Here is a 15,704-nt window from a genome sequence, read left to right on the forward strand (position 1 = left end):
ATAATCTAAACAATTCCTTAAGATTTTAAAGAACACATTGCAACTGAATGTGAACTGGAAGAACTCTTGATTGAAACCTGAGAAATCATCAAGGAAGAATGTACAATAACTATTCCTGAAGGCAAAGAAATGAAAAGCCTTAATGGATTGCTGATGGAATGCTTAAAAGTGCTAAAGATAGAGAAGCAGCGTAAGTAAAAAGTGACAGAAACGGAACCAGAATTCGAAATGCAGCTTTTCAGTGACTTCCACACAGAAATAAAAAGAACTATTACAATAACCAGTGCAAAGAAAAAGAACAAAAAAGGGAGACTGGAAGATCTGTTCCACAAGATCCAGGAAACTGAAAGAAAATTCAAACTTTGGCTAGGAATGCTGAAAGTTCAACACAAAAATACCTTATTTGACCAGGACAAAGTAAAAAAAAGATGAAAACAGTACACTGAAGAGTATGAAAGCATGACAGACTTCTTCAAAGAAGAATCTTTTAATTTAATTTAATTTATTATATTTATATTCCGCCCTCCCCGCATCAGCGGGCTTTTGATGAAGAACCTGAAGTTTTAGAAAGTGAAGTGAAAGCTGCACTCAAAGCAATTAGGAGAAACAAATCACTAGGAGTAGATGGGATATCAGAGCTATTTCAAGCTACAGAAATGGAATCCATCAAAATTTTAACAAAAATATGCCAACAAATATGGAAAACAAAACAATGGTCTATAGACTGGAAATGCTCAACCTACACCCCAGTTCCAAAAAAAGGAGGCTTCAAAGATTGCATCAACTACCAACCATTACACTAAATTCCCATGCAAACTGATGTAAATTTTTTGAGCAACAAAGTCTTTTACCATATATGGAATGACAAATGCCAGATGTTCAAGCTGCATTAAGAAAAGGAAGAAGAACTAGAAATCACACTGCAAATTTACGTTGATTACTGGTGTCATATCTGCACCCATCCATGCCATTTGTTTCTCTGATCTAATATACTGATCTCATGCACTGCTCATGATTGTGCTTTGTACTGTAGTCACATAATCAAGTACCAATATTAACCTGCTTGAAAATTAAAGTGCCTTACTCCCAGAACAAGCAACTGTTATCTCTGAAAGTATGCTCAATGACCTTACAGCTGTAATGTAATTCTTCACAGGGGAAAGAGGGAGTTTTGATTCCTTGTAATCTTCTGCCTTTCCCTGTCCAGACAAAGCTATTGTGTTCTCATGGATGCAGAGAAGTTAGCCGTGTTAGTCTGTGGTAGCAAAATCAAAAAGAGTCCAGTAGCACCTTTAAGACTAACCAATTTTATTTTAGCATAAGCCTTACGTTACAACCGTATCTGCTCCAATGCTCTCGACCGAGACTCACACTTAAGAGATTTACAACAAGCATTTTTGGGACTACAGTACCCACCAAATGAAGTGAAGAAACAAATCAACAGGGCCAGACTAGTACCCAGAAACAGCCTACTCCAGGACAAACCTAAAGGAACTAACAACAGAACACCACTGGTTGTCACCTATAGCTCCCAGCTCAAACCCATCCAACGTATCATCAGTGAGCTACAACCCATCCTGGAAAATGATACCTCTCTCTCAGAAGCCCTGGGTGGAAGACCTTTCCTTGCCTACAGACAGCCCCCCAACCTTAAACGACTTCTCACTCACAACCATGAATCAGCCAGCAGAGTCACCAGCACAGGTACCAGGCCCTGCAACAGACCCAGATGCCAGCTCTGCCCCTATATCTACCCAGGGAATACAATTACAGGACCCAATGGCATCAACTACACTGTCTCTGGCTCTTACAGCTGCTCATCCTCCAATCTGATATATGCCCTCATGTGCCAACAATGTCCTTCTGCTCTGTACATTGGACAAACCAGCCAACCTCTACGCAAAAGAATAAATGGACACAAATCTGACATTAGAAATGGGAACGTCCAGAAACCAGTGGGAGAACACTTCAACCTACCAGGACATTCCATCAAAGACTTAAAGGTCGCTGTAGTTCAACAGAAACCTTTCAAAAACAAAATCCAACGGGAGGCTGCTGAACTGGAATTCATATGCAAATTTGACTCTGTCAAGCTGGGACTGAATAGGGACTATGAATGGTTATCACATTACCACAGGTAACAGATTTCCTTTACAGAGGTGGGATCTGGGGGAGCTCAGTGGTACCTGGCGTGGGCTTTCGGGAACCACAGATCTCTTTGTCAGATGCATCTGGCAGGGAGAGCTGTGGTTATCGAAGGCCCATACTGCATTGGAATTGGATGGTCTAGCTGTTTGGCTTCTACAAACTAACAGGGCAAACTCCTTTGAAGCCAACTGATACACACACCAAAAGGAGATGTTTACATATACTAGCAAAGGAATGTTTTGATTGCTCCCTCCCCCTCCCCCCCTAATTGCCTCTTCCCTCTGCTCTTCTGTGTTTGACCAGTCTCTGTATCAGGCATCTGAAGAAGAGAACTTGATTCTCGAAAGCTTATGCTAAAATAAAATTGGTTAGTCTTAAAGGTGCTACTGGACTCTTTTTGATTGTGTTCTCATGAAACTTTTTAGGATTCTCGTGCCTAAATGCTAACTACTCAAAGGGAGGGGGGAATAGTGCTCCTTTTATCAATAGTGCATATGCTTGTATACACATTCCTGCGAACTTTTCCCATCTATGGATGTACCCATGAACGAATGGATCTCTGAATAAAGACCTTTTCAACCAATGCACTGGCGTGCTTGCTGTGAGGGGTTTCGGGGAGTCTATCTGCCATGGACTGCCGTCCCCAGAACTGACATTTGGAGCATTCTGAGTTTCAGAAGAAAATCAGTTTGTGTTTTATATATGACTGTGTGAATCATAAAAAGCTACGGATGGTGTAATGATTTTAAGTAAATGTGTCCATGTGTCTTTAAATGCTTCGTGTGATATAGGTGAAGAGTGGGGGTGAAAGAGATGAAAGAGTGATATGATTGACTGATGACTGAGCGTGTGGGCGGAGTGAATGCAGTTTAGACTGAGAATAGAGAGAAAAGTTTGAGTCAGAAGAAAGCAGGCTAGCGGTGTGCTGCCCAAATATGTTGAAGTATTTATGAGAGAAATATAACCTGTATGGAACCTGAACTGAACATGTTTGTGAAAGAACACTCAGTCAGGGAAAGAGAGGCCAGCTGTGTGCTGCCTGAGCAGGTTTAATATTTCTGTGAATAAAAGAGAAAGCAGGCTAGCTGTGTGCAGCCTCAGTAACTTTAAGCATGTCTGTGAGAAATATTGAGTTAGAGAAAGAGGCTAACTGTGTGTGAAGCCTTAGAAGAGATCTGTGTGAATGAGTTTAAATGAAGTAACTTTAAGAAAAACAGGGTTTCTCACCTGTAACTGTTGATCGTCGAGTCTCTTCTGTGCAGACACACATTGGGACTGCGCAGGCGCAGGCCAGCCGCGGAAAAGATTTTTCTAGCTCTAAGAGATGTGAGGGGGACGTTCGGATCCACCGCGCATGCGCGCCGGTGTTCCCGCCAATTTTGAATGCATATATATCCGAACGTCCCCGGCATTCCCTCAGTTCACCTGAGCCGCCGGAGAAACAATGGAAGAAACCAAGCACTCACAGCGGGGCAGGCGGGAGGGAATGTGTGTCTGCACAGAAGAGACTCGACGATCAACAGTTACAGGTGAGAAACCCTGTTTATCGTCTTCGTCCTTCTGTGCAGCCCCACATTGGGAGAGTAACTAGCATCTCACCAATGGGGGCGGGTGTGAGTGTCTACTTGAACAAGGACTGCAGGACAGCTGTGCCCACAGCCGAGTCACGTCGTGCATGCACATCCACAGAATAGTGCTTGATGAAAGTGTCTGCAGTGGACCATGTCGCAGCTTGGCAGACGTCCCGGAGCGGCACTCCTCGTAGGAAGGCAGCAGAAGCAGCTTGCGCTCGAGTGGAATGAGCGGTAACCAACAAGGGACACTGGACTCCAGCATGCTGATAGCAAAGTTTAATCGTAGACACAATCCAGCGAGAGATGGACTGGGCAGAAGCAGGTGAGCCCTTGCGAGGGCCAGAGTAACACACAAACAGGGCAGGAGACTTCCTGAAACATTTGGTGCGGTGTAAATAAAACAATAAAGCACGCTTTACATCCAATGTGTGTAATGCTCGTTCCCCTGGGGATGAAGGTGTTGGAAAAAAGGAAGGGAGGAACACCTTTTGCTGTAGGTGAAACCTTGAGACTACCTTGGGCAGAAACTCCATGCTAGTGTGGAGCATGACAGTACCAGGGAAAAACTGCAGGAAGGGAGGGTCACACCGCAGGGCAGACAGCTCCCCAACACGCCTAGAGGACGTGATTGCCACCAGGAAAGCCACCTTCTGAGTGAGCAAAGGCAGGGGACAAGAAGATAGAGGCTCAAAGGGCTGGAGCATCAGCTGGGAGAGAACCAGGGAGAGACTCCATTGTGGAATGGGATGGGCCCTAGGAGGGAAGGTCTTGAACAGGCCCTTCAGGAACTGCTTGGAAAGCCAGTGAGTAAAAACTGTCTTCCCATCAATCTGCTCATGGAAGGCAGAGATTGCAGCCATGTGGACCTTAATACTGGAAAACGCAAGGCCCTGGGAGCAGAGATCCAGGAGGTAGTCCAGGATGACAGGGAGCGGGCAACTAAAGGGAGAAACCCCCTTTGGGGCCAACCACCGGGAAAAACGTGACCACTTCCTCTGGTAGGACAACCTGGTGGACGGTTTCCGGGCATTCAAGATCACCCCAAGCACCCCAGAAGAGAGGTTCATTCCCGGTTGCCCAGAAGCCAGGCAGCCAGATTCAGTACAGCCACATCGTGATGCCACACCCCGTCCCTGGTTAAGAGGTCCGGGGCGTGAGGCAGGGGGAGGCATCGCCCCTGGGACAGGGAGAGCAAAAGGGGGAACCAATCCTGGCGAGGCCACCGAGGGGCAACGAGGATACAGCGGGTTCGGTAGGCCCTGACCCTGGAAAGAACCTTGTACAGGAGCGGAAAGGGCGGGAAGGCATAAAAGAGCCCTGGGGACCAAGGTATTTGGAAGGCATCCCCTAGGGAGTGGCGGCCAATGCCGGCCCGGGAGCAGAACAGCGGGGCCTGTTTGTTGCGGGCAGTGGCGAAGAGGTCGACCAACGGCGTGCCCCATGTGCGGAAAACCTGGTCGAGGTAAACCCTGTTTAGGGACCACTCGTGCTGAGGCAGAAACACCCTGCTCAGCGCATCCGCCGAGGTGTTGAGATCCCCGGCAATGTGCACGGCTCTGGGAAGGACGTTGTTGACCATGGCCCAATTCCATAGATTTGTTGCCTCCTTGCAGAGCTTGAGCGAGACCGTCCCTCCCTGCTTGTTGAGGTAGTAGCAGGCCGTGGTATTGTCCGACAGGACCTGAACCCTCCTGTTCTGAATGGCATCTGCAAAAGAAGCGAGGGAGTAACGGATCGCCCTAAGCTCAAGAAGGTTGATATGCATGGATGCCTCAGATGGGGACCAGATGCCCTGAGCCGAAAGCTGTCCACAGCGCCCCCCCCATCCCAAGTTGGAGGCATCGGTATAAACCGTGACCTCGGCTAGGAAGGGGCCGAAAGGACAACCTTCAGACAGGTTCCCAGGGACAGTCCACCAGGCCAGAGAGCGCAGCACCACCCTGGGGATGGAAAACCTCTGGTGCTGACCCATGGTGAGGGGGTTGTACCTCCGGACAAACCAGTTTTGCAGAGGCCTCATACGCAGGCGCGCAAAGAAAACCACCCCTGTGGTGGAGGCCATAAGGCCCAACAGAGTCTGAACCAAAAGGGCAGTCTGATACCGGCAATGCATAAAATGCCGGGCCAAAGCGGAAAGCCTGGCCAACCGGTCAGGGGGCAGGTAGGCTCTACCCAGCAGGGAATTGAAATGGACCCCAATAAACCTAATGGCCATGCCTGGGGTCAGGATAGACTTATCCCCATTAACCACCAAGCCCAGCCTAGCCAGCACGGACAAAGTGAGGGCAATATGGGCCTGGAGAGAGTCAGGCGAGGGTCCCACCAGGAGCCAGTCATCCAAGTACGGGTAGATAAAGCAACCCTGGGACCGCAGGTATGCCACTACGGTGGCCATGCACTTTGTGAAGACTCTGGGTGCAGAGGCTAGCCCGAAGGGCAACACTGTATATTCATACACAGAATTCCCATACACAAACCGCAGGTATTTCCTGTGGCCCTCAAATATAGAAATGTGGAAGTAGGCATCCTTCAGGTCTAGAATGGCCAGCCAGACGCCCACTTCCAGGAGTTCCATGACTCGCGCCAGGGTCAGCATGCGAAACTTCTCAGCCTTCAAATAACCATTGAGACCCCGAAGGTCTAAGATGGGCCGGGAACCTCCACCCTTCTTATCCACAAGGAAGTATCTGGAATAAAATCCCCAGGGGGAAGTAGAGACATTGACCACCCGGACAGCACCTTTGGTAACCAACTCCATAACATTATTGTGTAACACAACATCACAACATGGAGAACAACGGGGAGGGAGAGAGAGAGGGGGTGCATCCGTAAACATTAACTTGTAACCATGGGCCACAATGGACAGGACCCAAGCGTCAGAAGTAACACGTTGCCAACAGGGCAAAAAAGGTCGAAGCCTGTCCAGAAACTGGGCAGCAGAGGAAGCACCCTCGGAGGCCAACGGGGGAGCGTTCAGGCGCAGTCAGAAGACCGAGGGCTTCTGCGCCGAGGTCGAAGGCTTGGGCGAAGAGGGCTGTTGCCTGCCCTTGGACCGGCCGGAGCGCCTGGAAGGGTGACGCTGCTGGGCAGAGTAGGATCGGTGACCGTAGGACTGGCCCGAGAAGAAGCGCCCTTGACGCTGCTGGTAAGGCTGGTAAGGGGTCTGGTAGGATCGGAACCGACCATAGCGATACCTCGGACCCGACGACTGGGCTGAGGGGGCGACCCCGAGGGACTTGGCCGTCTGCTGATTCTTCTTCATCAGGGAGAGGGACTCATCCGTCTTCTCCGAGAAGAGCTGGGGCCCCTCGAACGGGAAGTCCTCCACCTTCGCCTTCTTCTCTGGAGGCAGGGCCGTGGACCGGAGCCAGGCGTGCCGACGCAGGACCACCGAAGTTGCCATCGCTCGCGCTGCAGAGTCGGCGGCGTCCTTGCCAGCTGTCATTTGCTGTTTTGACAGCTTCACGGCCTCGGCTTGGAGGGCCTTAACCAGGTGGCGGCGATCCTCCGGGAGGTCGGAGAGGTAAGAAGACAGCCTCTTCCACAGGAATAGATTATAGGATCCCATTATGGCCTGGAAGTTGGCAATACGGAATCCCAGAGACGCGGATGAGTAGAGTTTCCTGCCCACGCCATCCAGCTTCCTGCCTTCCCGGTCCGCCGGGGCCGACGAGGAACCGGAACGGAACCGAGCCTGACCCTCCTCAGCCACGATCGACGAGGGTTTCGGGTGATTGAAGAGGTACGGGCAATCATCTTGCTTTAAACGGTAGTACCGTTCCACCTTCTTTGCCGTCGCGGACAGGGACGCCGGCGTCTGCCAGAGCGCGAGAGCGTTATCAACAAAATCCTCCACAGGGGGAAACGCCACCGACGCGGGGGACCCGGAATACAGCGCCTCCAGCAGCTTACTCTTGGGCTTGGAGGTCGTGGAGGAGACGTCTATCTCCAGCGCGGCGGCCATCCGCACCATTTGTTCGGAGAATAGCCTGTAATCGTCATTCGGGGACGATGAGCGGGGCCCACCCACGGTGTCATCCGGGGAAGGATCCGAGGCCGCGTCTGAAGAGCACTCCGACGGTGACGCCAGACCTTCATCATCCTCGGAATCCGAAAACTCCGGCGAGGTTTGCGTCGGAACCGAAGACCGGTGAGCGGTCGGGGCCGACGGATAAGTTGCAGGAACCGGCGGTCGCAGAGGCAAGCCCGGAGGTGGAGGAGCGGGTGCTGGGAGCCCGACTGGCTGAGCCGGAACGGAGACCATCGGAACCGACGGATGTTGCAGGAAGGGCAGCGACTGCTGGAACCACGCCACAAAATCCTGCCAGGAGGTCATGTTCCCAACCCCCGCGACCGGTTGGCAAGGGGGCAGAGGAGCAGGCACCGGGGCAGGCCAGCGAAGAGGCATCGGAACCGACGAGGTAGACGGCAGTGGAACGGAGGCCTCTGAAGGCGCCGGGGCGGACGGCAGGGAGCGCTCAAAAGATTGGAACGGATCCGGGAAAGGCGGAAACGGCACAAATTCCTCGGGAACCGACGGAGGAGGCGTGCAAGGAGGCGACGGGGTGTGGAGACTCACCACATCGTCGGGTATCAGGACTGGTTCGGTCGGAGAACCAGGCAGCACAGTCGGAGCTGGGGACAACGCACGGTCCTTGGCCCTCGACTTCGCCTTGGCCTTCTTGGACGGGGGTTCCGAAACAGCCTCCGGAACCGAAGGCTTGGAGGAGGACTTCGGCTTGGGAGCGGAACGCTTCTTGGCCTTCCGGCTCGAAGGACGATCCCCGGAACCGGAATCAGGTCGGGCCTCCGGAACGGGTTGCCCCGTCGGTTCCGAGGGGAGCGGCTCTGGCGACTTACGAGACGGCGCCGGTGACGGAGCGGCGGAGCGCGGCCTATCTCCCGAAGAGCCTGACGGCTTGGGGGGGAGAAGGTTGGCATCCCACAAGAAGGCACGGAGCCTGGCCTTCCGATCACTCCTTGCCTTCGGAGTGAAGGACATACAAATGGAGCAGCGCTCGACAACATGCCCCTCGCCCAGGCAGATGAGGCAGAGCTCATGGCCGTCCGAATGGGTCATCTTAGTGCCGCATTTATGACACTTTTTAAACAAAGATGTCTGCGACATAATGAACGGTATCTCCCGACAGATGACAAGGGGAAAATACCGACCAGCAGAAGAAACGATCCAAAACTCCGAAGAGACGCTTGAAATGAACGCTAGACAATAGAACCTTTTCGACGGCGGCGAAAAAGGAACTGAGGGAATGCCGGGGACGTTCGGATATATATGCATTCAAAATTGGCGGGAACACCGGCGCGCATGCGCGGTGGATCCGAACGTCCCCCTCACATCTCTTAGAGCTAGAAAAATCTTTTCCGCGGCTGGCCTGCGCCTGCGCAGTCCCAATGTGGGGCTGCACAGAAGGACGAAGACGATCTGAGAACTACTTTTATGAAACCGATACGCTTCCTGACAAAATAAAAGTTTATTTTGTTTTTGTTATATCCCAGAGTAACTGTCATTGCTATATCCCATTCCTATCCTCAGGGCCACATAGAACCACGAAGGAGCCTGACGCTTAGGCACGTTACTAAAGGGAAAACATAAAATATCTTGGAATATAATATTCCTGGTGACAGAGGGTGTAAGGGAAAGATTAATGGAAAAATCTACCCTACAGAAAGTAAGGGTCATAACAGACGGTTTTAAAGGAAATGGGCAAGTCACAAGATCTGATTGCGTTGATGCGCAACCTGTACACTGGACAAGATACTGTTAGGACAGAATATGGGGAGACAGAATGGTTTCCAGCTGGAAAAGGTGTCAGACAAGAATGTCTGTTCAATCTATATGCAGATCGTAAGAAAAACTGAATTAGATTTAGATGAAAGTGGAGTGAAAATTAGTGGAACATTAAGAATTTGAGGTATGCAGATGACACCACATTACTGGCAGTAAATAGTGAAGACTTGAAATAACTACTGATGAAGGTTAAGAGAGAAAGTGCCGAAGCAGGATTACAGCTGAACATCAAGACAACACCGATAATGACTACTGAAGTACACAACTTTAAAGTTGATAAAAAAGAAACTAAAATAATTAAAAGAATATCTATTTATTAGTTCAATCATTAACCAAAAGGGAGACCACAACCAAGAAATCAGAAGGAAACTGAGACTTGGAAGGGCAGCCATGAAGGAAGCAGAATAGATCCTTAACTGTGAGGAATTATTGCTGGATGTAGAAGTTGGACAAAGAAGAAAAGTGACAGAATAAAAATTGATTCATTTGAAATGCAGAGCTGGAGCCGAGTTTTATGGATACCATGGACTGCCAAAAAGACATATAAGAGGGTTCTAGATCAAATCAAGCCTGAATTCTTCCTGGAGGCGAAAATGACTAAATTGAGGCTATTGTACTTTGGTTGCATCATGAGAAGACAAAACTCCCCGGCAGTCAACAACGCTAGGAAAAGCTGAAGTAGTAGGAAAAGAAAAAGACTGTAAAGGAAGCTACAGCTTCAGTTTGCAAGACCTGAGCAAGGCTGTTAATGATAGGATGTTTTGGAGGGTCACCATAACTCAGAAGCAACATGATGGCACATAACACACATACACAACAGAAGTTTTAGGTGTGACAAATAAATACAAATGCCAGGAACACTAAACATTTCTTATCAGAATGCCTTTCTTTAAACCCTTAGGGAGAGAATGGGAAATAACAGTTCTCCCAGATGACCCTGACTGTATAAAGCAGATGTGTGCTGGATGTTCCTGGGTGAAACTTAGATGCTGCATAAGGGCCAACTCAGATTATTATTATTTTTTCCCCAGTGCAATTTTTTTTTGCACTAGTGTGACCTTCTTTGGGGCACTCCTGATCCAAACAGGCCACGTCTGAGAATCTAAGTTTCACTGAGAATTCCCAGTGGTCATCTCCTAGAAAGGACCTGAGGAGAGACCCAGAAACATTGAGGCTCCTGGTCTCTGGTAATGAAAAGTCAACCAAGGGCTTATAGAGAACTGCCAATTTGTGTTTTTAATCACAACTGGCCAAAGCCACCATTTTCTAATTTCTCTGCATACTTTAAATTAGAAACCCTGGGCACAACCCCTGGGGAAATACTCCTGAGTGAGTCTCACTGCCATCAATCGCAGCGATATTAAAAACACAATACACCTCTTGGATGCCTTTCATTCACCGCAGAAGAAAATCCCACAGTGCTTTCTTCCTGGGTTCTGTATCATGGCCACAGGCAGCACCCTAAAATAGCCGCCTCCACATATTTTTTAGTGACAAAACCAGCTACCTCTTAAGTCCTCATTAGTGAAGATACATGTAAGCATTTTGGTTTTTTGGATAATGCCAAGGTTTCTGGTAAAATGACATTATTCATTGCAAACCATGGAATAAAGCAGGTCCCAAAGACAAGACAGACTTACAGAACATATGGCAATAGGCTGGGGTGGTAAGGAGGTGGTGGTATGGGCTGCTGGGATCGATATCGGTTGCGTCCTGTAAGTCTTCGAGGCATAAAGGGTGGGTAAGGCTGGAGGGAGAAAAAGAGTATGTTATAGTCTAATAAACTGTAAAATGAAGCCTGTCTTGGCCCTGTGGGGTAAAAACACTTTTGATTACATTGCAAATTAGCTTATCATGGTGCACTTTCCCTCGCTCAACAATTCAATTCTATCCAAATGAACTTATCCGCTGGATATAATGTTGTAATTCCCAATTCATTTACCATTTCTAATAGCTGTACATTTTATGTACTCAAATCAAATTACCAGAGTGCTTCGAGAACAGTGGCCTGGGGGGGGGGGTCATAAGCACCTACCAGGGCAAGGGGAGGGGGCTATGGCATGCAGCAGGTCCCAGGTGCAAACCTTGGCATTACCAGCTAAAAGGATCATGTGAAAGACCTCTACTGGAGACCCAGGAGATCCACTGCCAGTCAGAGTAGGCAACGCTGACCTTAATGGACCAATGCTCTGGCTCAAGTGTACAGCATATGTTCATGTGTACAGACCAGCTGAGGGGGTTGTGTTACATTTTAGAAGGCCCTGACTGTGCTATAAGTCCACTCTTTCTATATGCTGAAGGCACCAGCAGGACAGCAATGCAAGGTCACTCAATGATGGAGGATTCACCATGGCTCTGACCGGGGGCTTGTTGATAGCTGCAGGACATCTTCTGGTACTGTTTGTTTCCTGCTTCTTCCACTCTGCTGCCCACAGTACTAGTCTTGATGCTCATGAAGTCATAACTCTGCCCCCTGCCCATTATCTTGTCACATGACTTCTTATTATATGATTGCAGCATAGCGGACCTCATGCTCCCATCTGGGCAGCTAAACTGAGTCCCAGATCTGGAAAGGCTGAAGATCACTGCTATAGAGCAGGTGCAGAGTACATCATAGAAGCAGAGTTCACCAAAAAAAGGTACAATGAATCACAGCATAACGCTGAAGCCATCACTTACTACTCCAAAGGACACCTCTTGGTGTAGAGGATCATGCGTTAAGAACTGCAGAGGGGCTGACGGAGGCAATGTTGGTGGATGAGCTGAAGGTGGATAGGTGAAACCCCCTACAGGTAAATGGTCTCCAAGCAACTCCACTTCATTTTCTATCCTTTGAAGAGGCTAAAGTGGAGGAGAAAATAGTCTGAATTTAACATATGAGAAATTTAAATTGTTGCTATATTTGCTAGTAAGAATTATTTCTTGCATTTGTTAAATAGGTCACACTATCTTGTAGAAAACAAGCTTTTTAAAGCGAATTGGAGGAATGTGGGAAAAATACATTTGAACATTTCCTGTACTTTAAGAACCCTACGTGGATAATGAATCAACAGGGTTGCACTTACCTATAACTGTTGTTCATTGAGTGGTCTTCTGAGCAGGCACACATTGGGGACTGTGCATGCACAGGCTAGCTGCAGAGATTTCCAGGGTTTTCTAGAAGACTAGAAGCGCCCCTCCTCTCTTTGGTGCTTTCCTGCCAAAAACATCACACGACAAGGAAGAGGGGCACTATTCCCTCAGCTCACTCCATGCGGTCTCCAGACATCCTCCAGAAATTAAGGTTCCAGAGTCCATAGTGGGGCAGGAGGGAGGGATGTGTGCCTGCACAGATCACCCGAACAACAGTTACGAGTAACTGCACCCTGTTTTCATCTTCATGGCTTCTGCGCACTCCCACGTTGGAAGAGTAGCAAGTTCAGTTACTGAAGGAGGTCGGTGTGAAGCTCTCAAAAAGTAAGAGACTATGGAGGGTCACTTTCCCAACAGATGCATTCACCAGAGGTGCTTCTAAAGAAGCGGGGGGGGGGGGGGGCGCTCTAGAAGTGGCCCCGCCAAAGTACAAGCAGGAATGCAGCAAGGGAAAAACAGCACTCTGGTGAGGAGACTCATGCTAAGTAAAGGGCATCAAACAGTCATGCACTCAAGGGGTTGATAGCCTCTATCCACCCACAAAGGAAGGGTAGTGTGCGGATACTGTCAGGTCTCTCTTGAAGCCAGAATGACTAACGCATAATGATAGTATTATAAGACATGAGGGCTGAATCACAGAATCACAGAGTTGGAAGGGGCCATACAGTCCATCTAGTCCAACCCCCTGCCCAATGCAGAATCAGCCTAAAGCATCTCTGACAAGTATTCATCCAGCCTCATCTTGAAAACTGCCAGTGAGGGGGAGCTCACCACCTCCCTAGGCAGCTGATTCCACTTTTGATCTACTCTGACCGTGAAAAAGTTCTTCCTAATATCCAGCCGGTACCTTTGTGCATGTAGTTTTAGCCCATTGCTTCGCGTCCTACCCTCTCCTGCCAACTGGAACAGCTCCTTGCCCTCCTCCAAATGACAGCCTTTCAAATAGTTAAAGAGAGCAATCATGTCCCCCCTCAACCTCCTCTTCTCCAAACTAAACATTCCCAAGGCCCTCAGCCTTTCCTCATAGGGCTCAGTCTCCAGACCCCTGATCATCCTCGTCGCTCTCCTCTGCACCCTCTCGATTTTGTCCACAAAAAAGCCAACTCCTGGTAGAGAATCCCAGCCAGAGCACTGGACCATTAATATTGTGAAACGTTATGAAGGGGGCAGGGGACACATTTCGAAAATATACTTTTGCCTTCTGGGTTTCTGCTTTTAAAAAACAGTAAGGTTTGGGCAACGTATGCAACAGAATGAAGAGGCTGCAAGTGGAGGTGCCATTTTATGTTCCACAAATGAGTAACTCCAAAAATGAAAAAAGAGCCCATCAGAGAGGAATGTCCTATCCCAACATGTTCCCAACTGAGATAGATTTGTTTATTTATTTATTTCCTCAATGGGCTTACATTATTCTCCTCACAACAACCCTGTGAGATAGATCCTAGGTATATTCCAGATCCTAATCCAACACCCTAACCACCACACCATAGTGAACATTTAGTGCTCTACTTGCAGGCATTTTTTATTTGCAGTACACAGTAAAAGTAGGGGAAAGGGCAATTTAGGAAGGAGGCAGCTGAGCCTCACCCCCATAAGGCCCTAGAAAAGAAACCCAGGAAAGTAAAGGCTCCTACACTTTTGCCAATATTTGCTGCCTTGCTTTAATAAAGACCCAGAGTCTTGGGTTGGGGACTCCCTGAATTGTGATACCAGGAGCTCCCCTCACAAAAACTTTTAAGAGAAATAATTCTCCTCAGCCTCAAGGATGAGGTGAGGGAAATGCAGAAAACAGCAACGGAGATCCTCTCTTTCTGGCGGCAAAAAGAAAAAGGGAATAGTCCCTTCCTCCTGGTCATGTCATGTCTTTGGTGGGAAAGCACCAACGGGAGGAGAGGGTGCTCCAAGTCTTCCAGAAAGCGCTGGAGATCTTCTCTGTGACTGGCTTGCATGCGCGCACTCCCAATGTGTGCCTTCACAGAAGCCACGAAGACGAACATATATAGTTTTTCAAAATGTAAATCAGGTATTTCAACATAAATACTGTGTTCTCATTATTGTGATTTCCCTCATACCCAATACTATGCAGTATATATTTCCCACTCCCAGTATCTATATCCTTTAATGCTGACACCTTGGTGTTTCTTATTGTACCCCTGACAAATTTCTTCGGCTCTACGAGCCAGTCCCAAAATTTAAGAACCAGACTCATTTTAGGGCCTTCAGGGTTTTATATTTTAATGACAGTATGTTCTAATTTTTGCTACCAGAAAACCTAATCCTAAACTGTTCCCAGTTCCTCAAAATTCTATTAAAAACTATGACAAAATTGTTATAGTGTATAAATATGTATGAGATAGCCTTGGCTATCAGAACCACTACAAAAAGCTAATCTCTAAACCTAAACTAAACTCCCCACTTTATAAAAGTAGTAATGGGGTTAAGAAACTGCATTTAATTGAATACTGGACCCAATAAAGAAATCAACTACTTAAGAAATGAATTTATCCACCATCACCGAATGGTATGGTATGAATTTATCCACCATCACCGAATGGTATAAAAAACAAGTTTCTGCATAAACGACAAGGACTTCTTGCACATGCATCCAACAAAACATTCTGATGTAAAATGACAAACTTTGTACTTCCAATGACGATTGCCAAGAGACATAATAAAATCATTGCTGAAAATACTAGATGCCACAACAAAATGACAAAGTGCCACAGCTTCCTGGTGGCTTTCAATTGTCCAGCCCTGACTGCATTAGGACTTTGTAACTTTGTAAGCCCCTCTGAGTGGGTGTTAAGTTGACTTGAAGGGTAGTATATAAATCAAATGTTGTTGCTGTTATTGCTATTATTATTATTATTATTAGGTACTGAAATCTTCTTATTTGTAGCTTGAATTTTGCAGTATGCATGAGCACAGAAGATGTATATCCTTCAGGCTCCACTCCTAAATTCAGAAACAGAGAAATCAAACCTTATAGTGATTTTATCTGTACAACAGGAACTACTCGACACTCTAAGAATACTTCCCTTATG

At 47.9% G+C, this 15,704-nt stretch overlaps 1 protein-coding gene across 2 annotated transcripts in view; it reads right to left on the reverse strand.

The window, feature by feature from the left end:
- The window catches only part of RNF38 (ring finger protein 38), a 153,701-nt gene that overhangs the window by 21,914 nt on the left and 116,083 nt on the right, over positions 1 to 15,704 (reverse strand). For both annotated transcript variants that reach the window (XM_054986254.1, XM_054986255.1), the window contains exons 7-8: positions 12,208 to 12,369; positions 11,169 to 11,275 (exon numbers count right to left, since the gene is read on the reverse strand). In XM_054986254.1, coding sequence (XP_054842229.1) covers positions 11,169 to 11,275; positions 12,208 to 12,369 — 269 coding nt within the window. The remainder of the gene's footprint in view (positions 1 to 11,168; positions 11,276 to 12,207; positions 12,370 to 15,704) is intronic.

Source organism: Eublepharis macularius, chromosome 8 (assembly GCF_028583425.1).
Source record: "Eublepharis macularius isolate TG4126 chromosome 8, MPM_Emac_v1.0, whole genome shotgun sequence".
Taxonomy (NCBI): Eukaryota; Metazoa; Chordata; class Lepidosauria; order Squamata; family Eublepharidae; genus Eublepharis; species Eublepharis macularius.